This window comes from Mesoplodon mirus (genome assembly GCF_964341445.2).
Source record: "Mesoplodon mirus genome assembly, chromosome: 5".
Lineage (NCBI taxonomy): Eukaryota > Metazoa > Chordata > Mammalia > Artiodactyla > Ziphiidae > Mesoplodon > Mesoplodon mirus.
The window spans coordinates 68,944,605-68,965,835 of record NC_138980.1 but is presented as its reverse complement, the minus strand read 5'-3'; the positions used below and the strand labels follow the sequence as shown (position 1 = coordinate 68,965,835).

The window sequence follows — 21,231 nt, the reverse complement described above, 5'->3', positions numbered from 1 at the left end:
ATATTTTCCAGGGACTTCCCTGGTGGTCCAATGGTAAACAATCTGCCTTCCAATGCAGGGGACGCGGGTTCTATCCCTGGTCAGGAAACTGAGATCCCACATGCCACAGGACAACTAAGCCCGCACGTCACAACTACTAAGCTCGAGCGCCTCAATGAGAGAGCCCACGTGCCGCAAACTACAGAGCCCACGCTCTCTGGAGCCCCTGCGCCACAACTAGAGAGAAGGCCGAGTGCTACAACAAAGAGACCATGTGCCGCAATGAAAGATCCTGCATGCCTCAACGAAGATCCCATGTGCCGCAACTAAGACCCAACACAGCCAAAAAAATAAAGAAAATAAATAAATAAGATAAATAAGTACTAAAAAAAATAATATTTCCCAGTTATCTAAAGGAGCCAAACAGAACAAAAGTTCTAATGGTCTTAAATTCGATGGGTAGAGACTTCCCTGGTGGTCCAGTGGGTAATACTCCGCACTCCCAATGCAGGGGGCCTGGGTTCAAATCCTGGTCGGGGAACTAGATGCCACATGCTGCAATGAAGATCCTATGTGCTGCAACTAAGACCCGGTGCAGCCAAAATAAATAAATAAACAACAACAACAAAAAAAGTCGATGGGTAGGCAGAGGATTTGATCTTTCAGTTTCCTATCCCTTTTAAGTGCTATGGGAATTAAATTTAAAATATATAAAAGTAGTCATCAGCAAGCTAGATTATTAGTATGAAAGTAAAGATTCTTTGGCCCTGAAGAGTAGGCTAGGACAATCAAATAACCAGCTGCTTTCAATAAGCACCTTCTCCCTACCCCAAAAAGCTATAGTAAACAAATCAAAGAAATAGATTTTGTACTTTATGAGTCACACTGAGGCTACAAAGTTGACTGTAAAACTGTTCTCTGAATTTCTGAAGGAAAAAGGACTGATTTAGTTTTCCGATTTCAAGGAATTTATTCTTTATTTTCAGACTTTTGCCAAGTTCTGTGGGGAATAAAGCACTTATGTACAAACCAAGGCTAACATACACCTACAGCTATAAAAAAGATTTATCAATATAGTTATGCATATGCAGAAGCAAAATAACATAAGTATCATAAGAATGTGAGTTCTGATTAATAAAGATACACAAAAAATAAATGCTGACTAATTCAAGGTCAAATTACTTAGGTACTATAGACAGATGCCATAAAGACCACTTAAAAATCCTAACTGTTTTCATTAAACCACCAGACGAAAAGGGCAAACAATAAATCACAAGGGTCACACGTATTTTAGGCTTCAATCAAGTATAACGTTAAAGACTGTAGTCGGGGCTTCCCTGGTGGTGCAGTGGTTGAGAGTCTGCCTGCCAATGCAGGGGACATGGGTTCGAGCCCTGGTCTGGGAAGATCCCACATGCCGCGGAGCGGCTAGACCCGTGAGCCACAATTACTGAGCCTGCGCGTCTGGAGCCTGTGCTCCGCAACAGGAGAGGCCACGATAATGAGAGGCCCGCGCACCGCGATGAGGAGTGGCCCCCACTTGCCGCAACTAGAGAAAGCCCTCGCACAGAAACGAAGACCCAACACAGCTATAAATAAATAAATAAAATTAAAAAAAAAAAAGACTGTAGTCATTCTGACCTTCTTCTCCCTTCTGTTAACTCTACTTTTAAATCTGTCTAGAATCACATAATCTTCTTGAGAACACAAAATCAATCTTGCAGCCATTTATTCAAATTACTAATTTTTTGTAATTCAAATACAATTATCATAGGGAATTACTATTATTTTAATTTCCCAATTGCAAATCTTTAATATTACAAATAATACTTCAATAAAAGTACTGTAGCTCTGCTTCAATTAAATCTGATAAGAATCATTTTACCTGTGTAACAGAGCCTTGCAAGCCATCCTAGGCACTGTGGCATCTCCTAACAAAAACACAAGGTAAAGTGACTTCAAATATCATAAAGGATGGTGACAGGCTTATAAAAACTGCTGAGCAATCAGAACTGCAGTCTAAACGGAAGCAGACTGCAACATGAGGTCACTACTGAAAAGGAGGGACCCAATCAACAGTCCACAAATTTTTTCCCAAGTACTAAATAAGCAACTTGGTGGGAGACAGGGAAAGGGGGACAAAATTTTGAATCTGGCTGGAACGCCTATAAAAATATTTAAGCCTAACCCAGTGTAAAGCAGGAAAAAAAAGTCTGTTTTCATTAATCACACTATATCAAGAGTTATAAATTATGACAAATATGACATTGCTGAAACAGCTGCACAATAGGTAGAGAACTATTGTTCACTCATCATCCATTTTCAGAAAAGCATTAATGGTTAATTTTTCAAATCTAAAATTAGGATAATTTCCAGATAATTCATGCCAGAGCCCCACTAAAACGACCATTTAAAAAACTGTGGTTTCGAAAAATAAATATATAAAACAGGGACTTCTCTGGCAGTCCAGGGGTTAAGACTCAGCACTTCCAATGCAGGGGCAGGGGCGCAGGTTTGATCCCTGATCGGGGAACTAAGATCCCACATGTCGCGCAGCACAGAAAAAACAAACAAACAAACAAACAAAACAACCCAAAACCACATATCCCCTTCCAGTCAAAAGCAAAACGCGTTTCTTCACTTTCCCCATCAACTTGGGAATACCCTATACCTATGACAAGAGTAAGAGTAAACTGGAAAGATGCCTCGCTATTAGAAAGTTAGTCAATAAGTTATAACAACCACAAGTCTTTAAAATGTCAAATGCATAATTTTCAGGGCAATAGGAAGGAGGAAGAGAACTTGTCAATATCTATTATGCTCTGATACTTCAAAAAATGTTTTACTTTAATAGAATCATCTTATGACCCAAAGCATAAATTCTACTTTTTCCCACCCAACATTTCTGATACTCCCACCAAGGCACATTTTCCTCCTCTTTGCACTTTTAAGTGGAATCTAGCTAGCGAAAATGTGGTGAATTGATTGTCAACTGAAATATTCTGCAAACTGCTTATTTAACAGATTTAAAGGAAAAAGTTACTACTACATTTCTCTGACCTCTATAGTCAGCTAAAGGCATATTTCTTCAACAATAAGGTATCCACAGAATGAAGTGCAGACCAATTTGCCTCAACTCAGAGCTCTTTCTTAATCACTACACCTTCTTTCCTGCATCACACCTAAAATCTAACCATCATAAGCTAATGAACTCACCAAAATGAAGCCCTAGCATCAAGAGTACATAAAAGATTGTATCAAATTCTTCATTCTTTCTAAATTCCAAGTTTTAGCAAGGCAATAAATTAAAAGCACAACTTTAAATAAACTTTATAATAATGTCAATGAGCTGGTTTTTCATTTGTAGTTCTGGAAGCAACATAAATTAAAAATTAACTAACCTCAAGCCAAAATAAACCTTTCCAATACAGCCTAGGAAAAAGACTGTGAAAAGCACAGGGAAAATAAAGAACTTTTTCAGAACTCTCCAATCTCTCTTTAAATTTTTAAAAGGTAAAGATTCCCCTAACATTTGTATATGTAAATAAAGCCATATACTAGATAAACATGTGAATATAAAGCAATAATTTTTCATCTACAGATACAAGGCACTATAGAAGCAAGCTTGAGATTTCCAAGAACTTCATGGATAAGACTGAGCCTCAGAAGCAACCAAAACTTCTGCTTTTTATGCACCCTAGGCTACCCACACTCTAAATCCCACTATTTTTTCCACTCATCTCAGCTCAAATCTTAACAACATATGGTTAATGGCAAACAATGTAGAGAAATAACAGATGCATAAATAAGTCAATCAATTCAACTCATACATGAATATTTAAACCATTGGTTCTCAAAGGGTGTTCCATGAAACAAAAGATCAAAACTGTTTTCATAACATTTGCCTTTTTCACTGTGCTGATATTTGATGATACAAAATCAATGGTAGAAAAAGATTCCTTGGGGACTTAGCATAAGTCCAGGCAAGTGGTATCAAACTATACCATGGCCATTGCATTCTTCATCACTACCCAGTTGTGATCTTTTTTAAAAAGGAGCCAGTCCTTGATGAGGAAGTAATACATATTATTAATTTTATCTCAGCCCTTGAGTACACTTCTTTTTAATATTTGGTGTGACAAATAGGAAGTACACACAAAGCAACTCTGCTGCACATCTTAGTACAATGCTTGTCTTGTTTGAGTTGAGAAATGAACTTTTACCATAGAATACCCATTTTTACTTGAAAGACTGACTGACAGACTATGGTTATTCCAACTTGAATATCTGGCAGAAATTTTCTCAAAAATGAGCAAGACTAACAGTACTGATAAAATTTGGGTGTTCAAGTAAAAATTAGAATTCTGGAAAACGTGTATCCTCTACCATAAGCTCAATAGCATCCCAATACTTAAAGATATTTTGACACAATCAATAATGATATTAAAGAATATACATTTTGATATTATATAACAGAATATATCACTATTTGGAAGCTCTGAATAACTCAGTAAGGCAGTATTTTCCAAATAACCAATATACCATATCACAAAATTAAGCATGGCTAAAAGATTCTCTCAAAGTACAAAACAGACTGATGGATCAGAGTACGAAAAATTCAGATATGCTTTCAGGTTCCACATTACAAATAACCTTTAAGAAACTACCACTTACCAAGTTTTGGTGTATTGTCAAAGAAGAATATCCACAATTATCTGAAAAGGCTATAAAAATTCTCTACCTTTTTCTAACTACATACTTGTGTAATGCTAGACTGTCTTCACATTATTTCAACCAAAATAACATATGGCAACACATTAAATGCAAAAGAAAATGTGAGAATCTAGCTACCATCTTTTAAGCCAGACATTAAAGAGATTTGTACAAATGTAAAACAATGCCACTAAAAAATTTCTCACTAAAAATTTTTAAGAGATTCTGGACAAGTTACTTTTGATTAAAAAATTTTACATTAACATGTAATGAGTTCATTACTACTTTAAAAAAATTTCTCAGTTTTGGTTCCTAATAGAGTAAACACCAATAGCTATAACCCACAGTAACAAAAGTTCTTTGTAGTCCTCAAATTAAACCAAAAAGTTCGAGAATCGATGAATTAAAACTATAGAGGAGGAGAAATCTACCAACAAAAAAACCTGTTAGATCATAAATAGCTATATTTCAGCTACAAATACTAAGCATCTTCCAAAGTACAACTCAACAAAGAACACTCCCAGCAGTTTAAATATGCCGTTTTAATTTATAATATGGTAAATAACCAGAGGTATAAAATCAACATAACAAAGGTCTTCGGAGTCCTCAATAATTTGTAAGAGCATAACATTTGAGCCCAAAATGTTTGAGAACTGCTAAACTGTCACTTAATGTTTATTTCCCTTAGGGTTCTAATATATCTTCCCACAGAAATACAAAGTAGGCTACCTAATAATTCCATAAAATGTTTGTGAGCAACCTGAAAGAAAAACTCAAAGAGACAAAACATTAAGTTAGCAAAAGTTCAATCTCTAGTTTCATGTAATACAGTATCCACTAATTCCCTAAAATGAATTTATTAAGCACTCCCTATTTTCTAGACCCTGTGCATTCAAGGATATTTCTCCCCTACCTTTCTTTCATCAAAGGTGGATATCAAAGAATGTATCTTTTACCTTTATGCAACCAATCAGCCAAAATTAAAATAAAATGTTAATGTATAAATATTAACTGAAATTTACAGATATCAACACTAAATCTAGAAGACCACTGTGACAGACACATCTATTTTTGTTGCCTCATATCCCTATCCCTTTCTTTTGGTATTAGCCCCATTTTTCTAAGGCAAACTAGCTCCTCCCTCCATCCAATGCTCTTGGTACATGCATAAATTACAATGACCCAGCTCTACCCTGGCCAGGAATGGGCACATGACCCAATTTAGGCCAGACTTTCTCCCCTGTTACCCCACAGGAATCTGGTCTTGAGCAGAATGACAGATGAAAAGAAGTAATTGGAAATCTCACAGCAACAGCCACATGCTGAAGAGATTCTTCCATGACCCTCTGTTACTAAATTCTCCAAAGCTGCCATGTTCTTCTCTCTGCTTTTCCTTTCAACTCTGGGACCTATCCAGCGTTCTTCTAATAAATTACCTTTTTTCCTTCCATTAACCAAGATCTGTTCCTACAACTTGCAATTAAGGAATCCTGATTACCACCAATCTCTAATGATTCCATCTAAAAATCACTGTGTTTGGGACTCCCCTGGTGGCACAGTGGTTGCGAATCTGCCTGCCAATGCAGGGGACACAGGTTCGAGCTCTGGTCTGGGAAGATCCCACATGCCACGGAGCAACTAAGCCCGTGCGCCACAACTACTGAGCCTGCACTCTAGAGCCTGTGAGCCACAACTACTGAGCCCACGTGCCACAACTACTGAAGCCTGCATGCCTAGAGTCTGAGCTCTGCAACAAGAGAAGCCACCACAACAAAGAGTAGCCCCCACTAGCCCAACTAGAGAAAGCCGTGTGCAGCAATGAAGAACCAAAAACAAAGACCCAATACAGCCAAAAATAAATTTAAAAATTAAAAAAAATGACTGTGTTGGAGGGAAGGAAGATCCTCTACAAAGCTAGACAGATGATCAAAAAGAAGAAACTACTGGCATCATGCATTTGAAACAATATTTAACCCTGCTGGTAATTAAATATATAAAAATATTTAATGAATTTGCTCTCTAAATCAGCACTATCCAAAAGAAATTTTTACAATGATAGAATTGCTCTATATCTGCATTGTCCAATATGGTAACCACTAATCATATGTGGCTATACTGAGCACTTGAAATGTGGCTAGTACAACTGTGGAAGTGATTTTTTTCAAAGTAAATTTATTTATTTATTTTTGGCTGCATTGGGTCTTTGTTGCTGCATGGGCTTTCTCTAGCTGCAGTGAGCAGGGGCTACTCTTCGTTGTGGTGCACAGGCTTCTCATTGTGGTTGCTTCTCTTGTTGTGGAGCATGGGCTCTAGGCGCACAGGCTTCAGTAGTTGTGGCTCGCGGGCTCTAGAGTGTAGGCTCAGTAGTTGTGGCGAACGGGCTTAGTTGCTCCGTGACATGTGGGATCTTTCCTGACCAAGGATCGAACCAGTGTCCCCTGCACTGGCAGGCAGATTCTTAACCACTGCACCACCAGTGAAGTCCCTGGAAGTGATTTTTAAATTTTATTTAATTTTAATTGTTTTAAGTTTAAATTTAAATAGTCACATATAGCTAGCTAATGGTTACCTTATTGGAGGGCATAACTCTATAATTAACAAAATAAAGAACACCAATTTAAATCTATTGTTTTCAGGTGCTCAAGAAAATATTGCTAATGGTAATGCAAAATGGGCCAAGTCTTTTAAGTAGTCTGGAAATACTTATCAAAAGCCATAGAAAAATTTACTCTTTGAGCCTAATAAATTTATCCAAATAAGTCAAAAGAAGGATAAAAGGACCCAAGAACAAAGGTTATATAGTAGTATAGCAATGACAAGGTAGCTGGAATAACTCAAAGTTCAGAAAAAAGAATGACAGTAAATATATAATTAAGATACAGTTAAATAATTTAATATATAGCTTATAAATATTGCAATATATAACTAAAATATAGTAAAGAATGTCATGTAAACATAGAAAAGCACAAACAAAAAGCTAAATAGGGGCAAAAGGGTGAATAAACTTGTTAATATACCATAACTATAATCACGTCTGAAGAAACTATACATAATATAAAAATCTAGAGGGCCACAGAGAAATGTAATAGTTGTATTTAGAAGTATACATTTTAAACTACTTTATAATTTTTCTAAATGACACTGAATAGTTCTTCCCTTAAATTACTACTTATTTTTAAATGACATTTTGCTGTCTGACTCTTAAATTATTTCCTCTGCTTTTTTAACCACCATTCTATTGAACACAAATTTAATGAAAAATATCTAGTGGCCTAAACAAATAACTGTCCCCCTAATTAGAAAACCATGGAGCTTTACAGAAAAGTAAGGACAGAATTTAGCAAACCTAGAGCTACCTACGGGGAGTTCTTAAATTCTCTAATGCTTCCTAAACAGTGTGTCCAATAGTCCCAGCTATGTGCTAGGATAGTGCCTCCAGCTTACCACATTTACCAAGTTCACCCAGTATGCCCTATAAATATCACTTTATACATGGAAAGGATTGGAAAGCACTATCTTAAAGGATCACAGAGTCCTCTCTTTACAGCCTAGTTTAATCTAGTTCTAGACTAGGACCTGGAAATGCAGTCGACTCAACCACTGTATCTTTCTCTAGCAATTCTACTTCCAAAGGTTCTGAAATTTTACCCAACCCAACTAATACACTAATAATACAAAAACAAATAAACTTTAAGAGGAAATATGTATAAGAGGTTATATTTTTAAAGAAAGGTATAAATACTAATAACTGAAAACTCCTTAACAAGGTTGCTTCTTTAAAATTTTCTTATTGTTCTTTTTCATATACAAACTAATCTTTCATATACCATTACAATCTGTGTGATTTAGTGCTTGAGTGAACTTATATCTAGAATGAAATGCTCAAAACTAAAGTCCTTTCAACTGAAATACTACCTTGTTGATGCTGTAACACTATTTGGTTCCAGGATGTTTTCAGTCATCCTTAACTGTACCACCTCTGGCATGTCATCTGATTTTTCTGCACCCTCTTCTGGAAGTTCTTCTATATGTTCCAGCTTTTCATCTTCCTCTTCTTCCTCAGAAAGTTCATTAACCTATATAGATAGAATTAAATGAGAATTAAAATTTAATGAAACTGTTAACTGACATATTATTCTAAGAAAGACATACTATTCTAAGAAAAATTTAAATACAACTCATTTTTCACTTCATTTCCTAGGACAAATTTCTCTTACAAAGTAAACAGCTGCCAACTTCTCCATATTAGAGTAAAATATCAAACCAAACATAACATTTTAAAGCAGGAAGTAATTATTACATTACTATATCACTAGGAATATGAATAAGACTGCAAACTATGAAAAAGCCTGCACGCTGTAGTTAATTAACATTAAGAAAGCTTCATTTTCTAACCAATCAGATTTGTAAACCTGTCAGCTACAACAAAGACTTCAATTGATCTCTCCAATTTCCAAGTGCACTGAACAAGTGATTTTAATATAGAATAAGTGTGAAAAAAGAAGGGCACAGAAATTTTGCCTTACGGTCTTAACTATGCATTAGAAAATGACAGCTAACTTCTAAATGATTCAGACTGAATTTTCATGAAGAGACTGGACCTTACAACAAGAAAGAACTCACTGTTTTGACCATTAAGCACAACTCAAGGTTATAATTCTCTTTCTGGCAGGGGCTATAAAACATTTTCTATTATCAAATTGGCTACATAAGTAAACAATCACTCTAATAAAAAGACACAAATATCTGAGAACAAAAACCAATAAAATATTTTCAAATGAGAAACATTTGTTAAGCTACCCCATAGAAGAAACTAGCCATAAATGGTCTTAACATTTTTTATAAATTAACACTAGTCATTAAAAACATTAAGCAGTAAACATGTACTTTTGTCCATCCTAGCCAAATGTGCTGGCAATACCTAGAATAAATTTACTGCTACATGTAACAGCAGTGTTCTTCCTGACACACAGGCAAATACAGTTGCTAGAGGACTCTCAGAAATGAAAACTTCAACCAGAAGAAAGGTAATTACACTGTGATACTCTACCAATTCCTAATCAACGAGTACTGAAAATCATTAGCTAAGTGGTTATTTACTGAGAGGTAAGATTTATACACAAAGGTGAAAATTTCAAATGATAGGTCAGTTTTTAAATGGGATCAAGTGGAAAATTACTCTTTCTCTATCTATGTATTTAATAAATTAGTGAAAATCAAGAATGTATTTATTTAATCAATAGCTACCTGGTAATCCAAGCCAAAAAAAAAACTGGCAAGAAAATATCATTTTCAGGTTTGGGCGCAAGAGTAGAATATTAAAAAAAAAAAAAAAATTAAGAGGGCTATTTAAACTGAGACTAGATGAATATTTATTCAGTACACAAATATTTCGTAAAGAAGTACTGCAATTTTAACAGGTTACATTACACATTTTAAAATCAGTTTATGCCTACAGTCAATAGCTCTTAGTAACTACAAAAGCCTTATACTCAATTATACTGAATATATTATATTCGATTCAATAAGCTTTATGTAAATTAACTGACATTCCCTAGTATCTTCGCCAGAAACCATCAACTAAGATATGACATGAACAAAGTCTATGGCCTATGGATTTTTCTTCCCACCCCCACCTCCCATCCCCCCAGGCCTTCCAGTTTAACTTCCTGCAGTAAGAATTGACTAAATTGGGTAAGAGTAAAAATTATAAACTTATATAAAAATGCTCTCCCTCTCACCCCACACTTATCTTCAAAAATTCTTCTTGATCTTTTTCTTGTCAACTTGACCTTTTGCTTATCAACACTCTATTCTGTTCATAAATTATTCTGAACCTGCCCTATATATATACAGCTGCCTCAACTCCACTTATGGAAAACCCTCAGCCATACTTACATCTCTTCTTTCTTTGACTGCTGTAATTCCCTTCTCTAGGGCCTCGTGAAATGCCTGCTCTCCAGACTCCAGCTTGTGGAGAACGCTGCTACCTGCCTTCTCAAACGTATAAAGAAACATAATTATCACCTACATCTTCAAACCACTCTACTGGATTCGCAATCATTCAAGGATACCATACAAAGAAACTATTCGCTAACTCTGGGTCATTTCTCAAACACTCCCTATTCAACATCTCCAGTCATCTCTCAAACTATTAAAAAAAAAAAATCTACTACCTTGAAAAGGATCTAACGGCCAAATACTTGCGTTAATGGGATGAAACTCTAAAAGTAGAGAGTGCTAAATAAACTTTGCTTCCTTCAAGTATCAAAATCAGGGGAAAAATCAAAGCACTGCCATGATAGACCAGGTCTGCCTAACCTTTTAAAATACGTGGATAACAAATTAGCAGCATTTAAGTTATGCCAACTTTAAAATACAACCAAATTGTGCTGAGTTTGAGATTTTACTTTCACTCAATACCTGATCAATTCAGCTTCACAAGTCAAATTTTGACTTGTGAAGTTATGAAATCTGTTTTAACTTGTGAAGTTATGAAGTTACGAAATCTGCTTTAAAAATAATACTTTCAGAAATCTGTTCTTCTATTACTTGCAACCCAGTTATAATTCAAAAAAGTAATAAAATAGATAAGAAAATAGATACTGGCAATTAGCAACATGAGCCAAGGTAATTAATATACATCACTGTCTCTCAGCACTCACTGCACTACCATGTTTATTGAGAATATTCTGTTCAATATGCTAACATCCTCTTTTCTATTCACAGGCAAATCTGCAGAATTCAACATTATTTCCTGGTGTTAATTAACCACCATTCTATTTAATGTAAAGCACAATATATTTTAAGTCAGTTTTTGTAGTGCTTAAAAAATACAGAAATATAAATGCAACATATGTGAGATATGAATATATTTCAGTTTACATAAGGAAGCTGCAGGATAATACAAATATCAGAGAATTACACCACAATGTAAAACATAATCAAGATATACCCTGCAGACTAGAGGAGTCAAGATATAAACATTAGATCAAATTGGCATCATCAGTTTCTTACAAGTCAAATCATCTTGGAAAAGTAGAAAATGAATAACACAAACGTATGTATATTATTTCACTTTCAGCAGCCATTAATTTTATTTAAAAAAATAAACTGCTGAACTAAAATATAAAGGAAAGAAAGGTGGCACACAGAATTCCCCAAAGATGGGATTTCTTATGGGTATTAAAAAGCATTAAAGGTTTAAGGCATATCTATCTACTTGTCCTCTTCTTGTCATTTTCTCTTAAGCAAAAACACTTTTGAACAGCTATGTCAGTTCTTTATTTTAACCAAGTTTTTTAAGTCAGGTATTGTATATGATAGTTGGAAACCTTCAAAAAATATGCCAGAAGTTTCATGGATCACTGATTCAGGTTACAAATTCTACTCACTTGATTTACCTCACACACACACACACACACACACACACACACACAAACAATTTGATTTCATCCTCAGTTCATAAACTGTAAGTTACAATTTGGCACCTTTTACTGTTTTCTTAAAAGTTTCTGATACTTGAGAGAGAGGAGAGGAAGGAAGGTAAGGAGGGAAGAAGAAAAAGAGGGAAGGAAAGTCAGACAAAGATAAAAATGCTTACATGAAGAAAACATAAAAAACTTAAGGAACTGACCTACAGTCAATTAATCTATGACAGGGACTTCCCTGGTGGTCCAGTGGTAAAGAATTCACCTTCCATTGCAGGGGACACAGGTTCGATCCCTGGTCAGGGAACTAAGATCCCACATGCTGCACGTGAACTAAGCCCGCACACCACAACTACTGAGCTCACATGCCTCAACTAGAGAGCCAGAGCACGCAAACTACAGAGCCCACATGCCCTGGAGCCTATGTGCCACAACTACAGAGCCCACATGCCCTGGAACCCATGCGCCACAACTAGAGAGAGAAAACCCGCACACCACAACTAGAGAGAAGCCCGCACGCCATAACGAAAGATCCCACGTGCTGCAACGAAGATCCCCTGTGCCGCAACCAAGACCCAACACAGCCAAAAAAAAAAAAAAAAAAATCTATGACAAAGGAGGCAAGGCTATATACAATGGAGAAAAGACAGTCTCTTCAATAAGTGGTGCTGAGAAAACTGGACAGCTACATGTAAAAGAATGAAATTAGAACATTCTCTAACACCACACACAAAAATAAACTCAAAATGGATTAAAGACCTAAATGTTAAGACCGGTACTATAAAACTCTTAGAGGAAAACATAGGCAGAACACTCTGACACAAATCGCGGCAGTATCTTTTTGGCTTCATCTCCTAGAATAATGGAAATAAAACAAAAATAAATAAATGGGACCTAATTAAACTTAAACTTACCATGAACAAAACAAAAAGACAACCTTCAGAATGGGAGGAAATATTTACAACCAATGCAACAGACAAGGGATTAATTTCCAAAATATACAAACAGCTCATACAGTGCAATATCAAAAAAAAAACCAATGGGCAGAAGATCTAAATAGGCATTTCTCCAAAGAATACATACAGATGGCCAACAGGCACATGAAAAAATGCTCAACATTGCTAATTATTAGAGAAATGCAAATCAAAACCCCAATGAGGTATTACTTCACTCCAGTCAGAATGGCCATCATCAAAAAGTCTACAAGAAATAAATGCTGGAGAGGGTGTGGAGAAAAAGGAACCCTCCTACAATGTTGGTGGGAATGTAAATTGGTACAGCCACTACGGAGAACAGTATGGAGGTTCCTTAAAAACTAAAAATAGCTACCATATGATCCAGCAGTCCCACTCTTGGGCATGTATCTGGAAAAGATGAAAACTCTAATTCAAAAAGATACATGCACCCTAATGTTCATAGCAGCACTATTTACAATAGCCAAAACATGGAAGCAATCTAAATGTCCATTGAAAGATGAATGGATAAAGATGTGACAAACACACACACACACACACACACACACACACACAGAGGAATATTACTCAGCCATAAAAAAAGAATGAAATAACGCCATTTGCAGCAACATGGATGGACTTGGAGATTATCATAATAAGTGAAGTAAGCCAGAGAAAAACAAATATGTGATATCGCTTCTATGTAGAATCTTGAAAAAAAAAAGATACAAATGAACATATTTACAGAACAGATATAGACGCACAGACATAGAAAACAAACGTATGGTTACCAATGCGGGGGACGGGCAATAAATTAGGAGTTTGGGATTAACATGTACACACTACTATACATAAAATAGATAACCAACAAGGACCTACTGTATAGTACAGGGAACTATACTCAATATTTTTTAATGACCTATAAGGGAAAAGAATGTGAAAAAGAATAGCTACATAAATATATGTATAACTGAATCACTATGCTGTACATCTGAAACTAACACAATATTGTAAATCAACTACACTTCAATAAAAACAAAACCAACCAACCAACCTAAGGAAGGTATAACCCCCAAATATTAAAAAGACTTATCTATAAAAGTTCATAACAGTATAGAAACACTTTTAAATAAAAGCTGGGCTACCCAGGAAATAAAACTCCTAATTCACATAATCTGAGCCAACATCTATGAGAATGAATGAAAATCTGTGTGATAAACTTTCAAGAGATACTACTTTATAGTTTAAGAACAAATGAAGGGATGTAATCCTCTGTCCATCAATAAATAGCATAACCATATAATTAATCATCTAAACCTGGATACATGTGAATGAAAAGAGGAGTAACTAATAATTACATTAGAAAGCAAATATAAACTAGGACGGGCTTCCCTGGTGGCACAGTGGTTGAGAGTCCGCCTGCCAATGCAGGGGACACAGGTTCGTGCCCTGGTCCGGGAAGATCCCACATGCCGCGGAGCGGCTGGGCCCATGAGCCATGGCTGCTGAGCCTGCGCGTCCGGAGCCTGTGCTCCGCAACACGAGAGGCCACAATAGTGAGAGGCCCGCGTACCGCTGAAAAAAAAACAAAAAACAAAAAACAAAACTAGGACTACTCTGAGAAAACCGGGATATACTATCACCTTTTCAAGTGGATACAGATACTATGAATCAAATAAATTATATGTTACATCCATACAATAGGGAACTACACAGATGTTTAAAAAAACGAATATGTTCTCTACATTCCAATAAAACATCACCATGGGGCTTCCCTGGTGGCGCAGTGGTTGAGAGTCCACCTGCCAATGCTGGGGACGCGGGTTCATGCCCCGGTCCGGGAAGATCCCACATGCCACGGAGTGGCTGGGCCCGTGAGCCATGGCCGCTGAACCTGCGTGTCCGGAGCCTGTGCTCCGCAACAGGAGAGGCCGCAACAGGGAGAGGCCCGTGTACAGCCAAAAAATAAAAAAATAAAAAAAATTCACCATGATACACTGTTAACTGATTTAAAAACATAAGGTGCAGAATAGTGTGTATGGTATGCTACTTTCCTGTTAAAAAATACTTAGAGGAGGACTTCCCTGGTGGCGCAGTGGTTGAGAATCCGCCTGCCGATGCAGAGGACACGGGTTCGTGCCCCGGTCCGGGAGGATCCCACATGCCGCGGAGCGGCTGGGCCCGTGAGCCATGACCGCTGAGTCTGCACGTCTGGAGCCTGTGCTCCGCAACGGGAGAGGCCACAACAGTGAGAGGCCCGCATACCGCAAAAAAAAAAAATACTTAGAGGAAATATTTACTTATATTTGCATAAAGAAATTCTGGAAAAACACATAAAAAAACAATGAGAGGGGCTTCCCTGGTGGCGCAGTGGTTGGGAGTCTGCCTGCCGATGCGGGGGATACGGGTTCGAGCCCTGGTCTGGGAGGATCCCGCATGCCGCGGAGCGACTAGCCCCGTGAGCCACAATTACTGAGCCTGCGCGTCTGGAGCCTGTGCTCCGCAACGGGAAAGGCCGCGATAGTCAGAGGCCTGCGCACCGCGATGAGGAGTGGACCCCACTTGCCGCAACTAGAGAAAGCCCTCGCACAGAAACGAAGAGTCAATACAGCCATAAATAAATAAATAAATAAATAAATTAAATTAAAAAAAAAAAACAATGAGAGGAAGAGGGTGGGCATGGGTAAGAAGAGGACATTTTACTGTGTATTTTACCTTGTTTATTTTTAACCAGGTGAATTATTAGTCATTAAAAAGAGGTAGCAGCCCCACCCCACACTCAAAATATAACATCATAGGTTTTAATATAAAAGTTTGCTTGACAAATCATTTCACGTAAGCACAAAAGAAAAACCTCCAGATAGATCTATATCACGAATTCTAAACCTGAGAAGACTGAATGAATGTGGTTTTACAGTCACTTACAATTAGTCAGAATCAGTATTATCACTTCTTATAAAGAAGAAACTAGGGGCTTCCCTGGTGGAGCAGTGGTTAAGAATCCGCCTGCCGATGCAGGGGACACAGGTTCGAGCCCTGGTCCGGGAAGATCCCACATGCTGCAGAACAACTAAGCCCATGCGCCACAACTACTGAGCCTGCACTCTAGAGCCCGCGAGCCACAACTACTAAGCCCATGTGCCACAACTACTGAAGGCCGCATGCCTAGAGCCCATGCTCTGCAACCAGAGAAGCCACCACAGTGAGAAGCCTGCGCACTGCAAAGAAGAGTAGCCCCCACTCACCACAACTAGAGAAAGCCCGCGCACAGCAACGAAGTCCCAACGCAGCCAAAAAGTAATTAATTAATTAATTAGTTAATTTTTAAAAAGAAGAAGCTAACTAGGATCCTTCTGCAGTCTCAACCATCAAGGCATAGCAGTAACAACAAAATATAATGTTGTTTGAGAAATGGGTTTTTAATTCGAGAGTCACAAGATTTAAAGCATTATCTGTAACCTAAACTATTACTCTTTTGATGCTTCCCATTAATGACAATGTTAGCACTGCTATACTGACTTGGTACTTCAATCAAGAAAAACATTTTTAAGTTTCTGTCAACTTTGTATTCAACCTTTCTCTTTACCTTCTAATTCTCAACCTTTGCCTGCATTCCTCTATGCAAGCAGTTTCTTTGCAAAAACAAAAGCACACTATTCTTACAAAATAAACAATGCTTAATTTAACAGAAGGAAAACACAAAAACATCCACAAAAGCTCTACCATATACTCTGGTTTCAATTACTTTTCCATATCCAAATTGAGGACAATAAGTTGTTCAGAAAAAAGATCACATTCATATACTACATGGATATATCTATAACCTATGATTACATATAATAATCAAGAAAATTACTTCCAGTTTAGTACTTAAAAATTCCACCTAAGTTTGGGCCAAGCCCTTAAGAGTAAATTCTTTATAAAGCAAAAACAACAAAAACTCCCTCCAAGTATATTTTAAATATTCTCACCTGTTCAGTAATTGAACTCAAATCATTAGATGAAAAATCTTCCTCTTCATTCTCAAAAAACTCATAGTAATTTTCCAGAAGTCCAGCCATTATCCTGCTCACTATTTCTTGTTCTTTCAAATCTTCCACATCTGTGTAAATACTAAGAATAAAAGTGCAAACTAAACTGAGAGTTCTTAAATCAATCACAGGTAAAGTTTGAAGACAACCAATGAGTCACTTTATAGACCTGAGTGATTTATGCCATCATTCTGTGCCTCAGTTTTCCCATCTGTAAAGCCTACCTAACTTTTACCCTGTTCACAGAAATGCTGGAAGGATTAATCAGATCTACTATAAAAAATAATGGTTAATCAAGCAACCTATGACCCTTGGGAGACAGTACAATGATTCTATTTCACAAATATATATTTTTTTTTAATCAAACAAAAATTTGTGAAAAAACTTACTGGAAGACATCTGGACCAAAGACAGCAGCTAAAGAGTTTGCAGACCAAATTTCTTCATGATGTGATGCTACATTGGCTAAAAATCTACACAGAAACTTTAACAAACTGTAATTAACAGGTGGAAGCTGTTGCAGGAGGAACCTCAACTTTCTTCCAAATTCATCTTCGTTATTATAATCTACAAAACATAATGACGGGTTTCTTTAATGAAGTAAAAGCAAAGCTCAGATATTTTGCCAGGTTCATATTGTTACACCCATATAACCATTTTACTATAACAATTACAAAACCTCTTCACTTTCTCTACTAGAGGCCAAATGCCTTAGGGCTTTGCATTTCACTTATTAAGTGGAAGAATTTGAGAAGGTACACAACCCCTCAACTGTTGGAGGATGTTTTCCTCATCTATTACTCACTGGCCCCAATACTCTATTTTTTAAAATTCTCATCATACTGTCTCTTGCATGACTGTACCTGTGTTTCCAAATTAGTGCCAACTCTAAGAAGTCAAAATGCACTGGCCAATATCAGTCAACACCAACCACTAATAAGCAAAGATGAGAAGCAATTTAAACAGCTAATAGTACTAGCATGAAAGAAAAAACAAGGAAGGAACAGAATAAGAGACACACTTTCTTCTTTTAACTTTCTGAAAAGAACAATTAATTTCAGCAATATCAACAGAAGAAAATAATGAATTCCACTTCTAAGTTGTTTTTCTCCTCTAAGTTGACATTGTTTTCTGTTTACCAAGTGGATTTTCAACTACCAGAAGCTAGGCCGTGTTTAGGTCAGTGAGTTTTCATTAACAGAAATTAGGCCTGTATCAACTCCCTGACTGGTGAGGGCCCCACTTAGGAGAAGTAATTTCTCAGAGTTACCCTCAAAATAAAGTAATTTATTGCTCCGATAGAGAAAGTTAACCCAATTATATTTCATTCTTTATTTTTCTCGAGGTTCTTAAAATTAATTTAAAAATTAATTTTTTTGGGGAAAAAATTCTTGGTAAAAGTTTAAGATCATAATATTGGCCATTTCTGCAAAATAACACAACTCTAAGATGTTTACAGGAAAGGCTATAGTCACATGAGTTTTACTTAAAATTTAAAATGCAACCAATAAGAACTCTTCGATATTTCATAATATTACCAACTGCCCAGGTACTTTGACTTTATAATTGGTTGAAACAGTCCCTGAATTAATGTTTTTTAGATTACTGTGACTACAGTTGGTGGAAATTTTTAACAACCTAAATTTAGCAGAAAAGGATTATTTAAGAAAAATGACGTATATCAACTCAAAAAAATATATGCAAGCAATTAATATTATCAAAATGATCACTACATCAACACTGACAAATTCTACATAACATCCTCTCTAGCTACATAGCACTTATCATCTAACATACCCTCGTATTTATTTTGCTTATCATCTATTTTTCCTCTAACCCTCCTTATGCCCTTTTAGAATTTTTAGCTCTATGATGGCAGAGATTTTTAGCCGGTTTTGTTCACTTCTGCATTCCCAGAATTTAGAACAGTGCCTGTTCTATAAAAGTTAGTTGAAGAAGCTGAATAAATACACAATAACTGAAGAAAGATGCTGCCTTGATGAGGTGGTAAGATCGTGGGCTATACTGGTTTTACTTGAAATACTGTTCATGCTGCTTTACTTTTGTTAGTGAACATTTCTAGTATTCAAAAATATTTATACCTACCAGGCTCCTTCTAAAATATTTATAACTACCAGTCTTCAAATAAGGCAGAGGAACATTTCCGTGTGTCTGTTTGTATTAAAAACACACCTGCTTAAATTTTTTTTCCTTTTGAGCCTACTTCCTAGTTAGATCATTACCAGGAAAAATATATGTAGGTATCAAAGAAGATTCCCCTAAGAATTCTTTCAAGCATTTTAACAGTTTTTGTAAATTTTACAACAAATTCACAGAACTGTGAACTGTGTTTTCTACCAAAACGTAATGTATAAGTAATTGGACAAACTATCATGGGCTAATCCAATGGTTGGTAACATCTGACAATGAATGGAATGGCTGTCATAACTTGGGCGAGAGGGGTACTAGTGCTATCTAGTAGACAGAGGCCAGGGATTCTACTAAATATCTTAAAATTCAAGGATAGCCCCTATACTAAAGAATTATCCAGCCCCAAATATCAGGAGTGCCAACGTTGTGAAATCCTGGTCTAAATAAAGGATCAAACCACACCAGAAATGCCACTTTGCAATGTCCTGCTACCACAGAAAATGAAAACCACTTTTTAAAGAACACTAACTCGGGGCCTTCCCTGGTGGTCCAGTGGATGGGAATCCGCCTTGCAATGCAGGGGACGCGGGTTCAAGCCCTGGTCAGGGAACTTAGGATCCCACATGCCGCAGAGCAACTAAGCCTGCACGACACAACTAAGACCCGACGCAGCCAAATAAACAAATAAATTTTTAAAAAAATTTTTTAAAAAGAACACTAACTCAAATGCAACTACAGGCTGCCTCCATGATCTTAAAAGCATTAATCTCATGTATTTGTGAATGTCAATTAAAATATTAACATAATAGTTGCTTACAATAAATGGAGAGAGGAACTTTTCCAGAGACCTAGACACCTTCCCAAAAGAATTACTGAAGGATGAGGAAATAGATTTTAACACAACAGAAATGCAAATATCACCTCAAGTACTGCCACACCTATCTGCATAGCTATTAAAGAAACAGGTGTATATATGGGTGTGTGTGCATGCATACATACCCATGCTAATGGTTATATAAGTGGGGAATGGAGAATGGTGGATTTCTTATAACAAATGGGCCACAAGCATTTTTGCATGCCTAAATTCCTTCACACATGAATGCTGACATAAGAATAATTAATTAGTAAGATATATATTGCAATTCCATAAACAACACAGTGCATGACGCTATCATACTTTTAAATGAATACCAATCAAAATGACAATCCTACTGACAAAATAGCTTCTGATTGGTAGCATCAATGAGAGGCAGTAACTTTATCATCATTAAATCTTATTCCACTTATTCATTTATAAATTTTCAATCAAAACTGAAAGATTACCTGATTCTTGGAACTTTAAAAGACTTGTCTACAATTCGCTAACACAGGGAAAATGGAACCCTAACACTATAAAAACAAAACGAATCTCTCTAGAGACACAAAAAGGGCTCAAAAAACTCTAACACATCAGTTTCATTATATACTTAATGAATGCAAAGTGCTTATTAGGTGACTGAATATAAACATTTGAAAAAATTCCTACTCCTAAGAAAAGAAGTTTGAAATGGATTCAGAAATTCAGAACAAAAAAATATAGTATTTGTTGAGAGAAAAAAAGGTGACATTATTGATGACACTTCATTTTGAAACCTGCTCTTTGATCCAGGTGGCACAATAAAAAAACAAAACTGGGCTTCTCTGGTGGTGCAGTGGTTGAGAGTCCGCCTGCCGATGCAGGGGACGCGGGTTCGTGTCCCAGTCCGGGAAGATCCCACATGCTGTGGAGTGGCTAGGCCCATGAGCCATGGCCGCTGAGCCTGTGCTTCCGGAGCCTGTACTCCGCAATGGGAGAGGCCACAACAGTGAGAGACCCGCATACCACAAAAAAAAAAAAGGATCATAAAATATCTTTGTATTGACCTTTACACACAAATAAGAGGCATCCACTAATTCAGGCTCGTGTTTAAATTTAAGAAAAAGATGGATAAATTC

General features: G+C 36.7%; 1 protein-coding gene across 14 annotated transcripts in view; it reads right to left on the bottom strand.

The window, feature by feature from the left end:
* The window catches only part of FAM13B (family with sequence similarity 13 member B), an 85,995-nt gene that overhangs the window by 45,343 nt on the left and 19,421 nt on the right, over window positions 1–21,231 (bottom strand). For 7 of the 14 annotated variants that reach the window (XM_082621864.1, XM_082621873.1, XM_082621872.1 and 4 more), the window contains 4 exons: window positions 17,496–17,673; window positions 17,047–17,188; window positions 10,591–10,689; window positions 8,608–8,768 (listed from right to left, as the gene is read on the bottom strand). In XM_082621864.1, the coding sequence (XP_082477990.1) occupies window positions 8,608–8,768; window positions 10,591–10,689; window positions 17,047–17,188; window positions 17,496–17,673 (580 nt within the window). The remainder of the gene's footprint in view (window positions 1–8,607; window positions 8,769–10,590; window positions 10,690–17,046; window positions 17,189–17,495; window positions 17,674–21,231) is intronic. The other 7 variants (XM_082621874.1, XM_082621877.1, XM_082621866.1 and 4 more) reach the window with 2 other exon arrangements.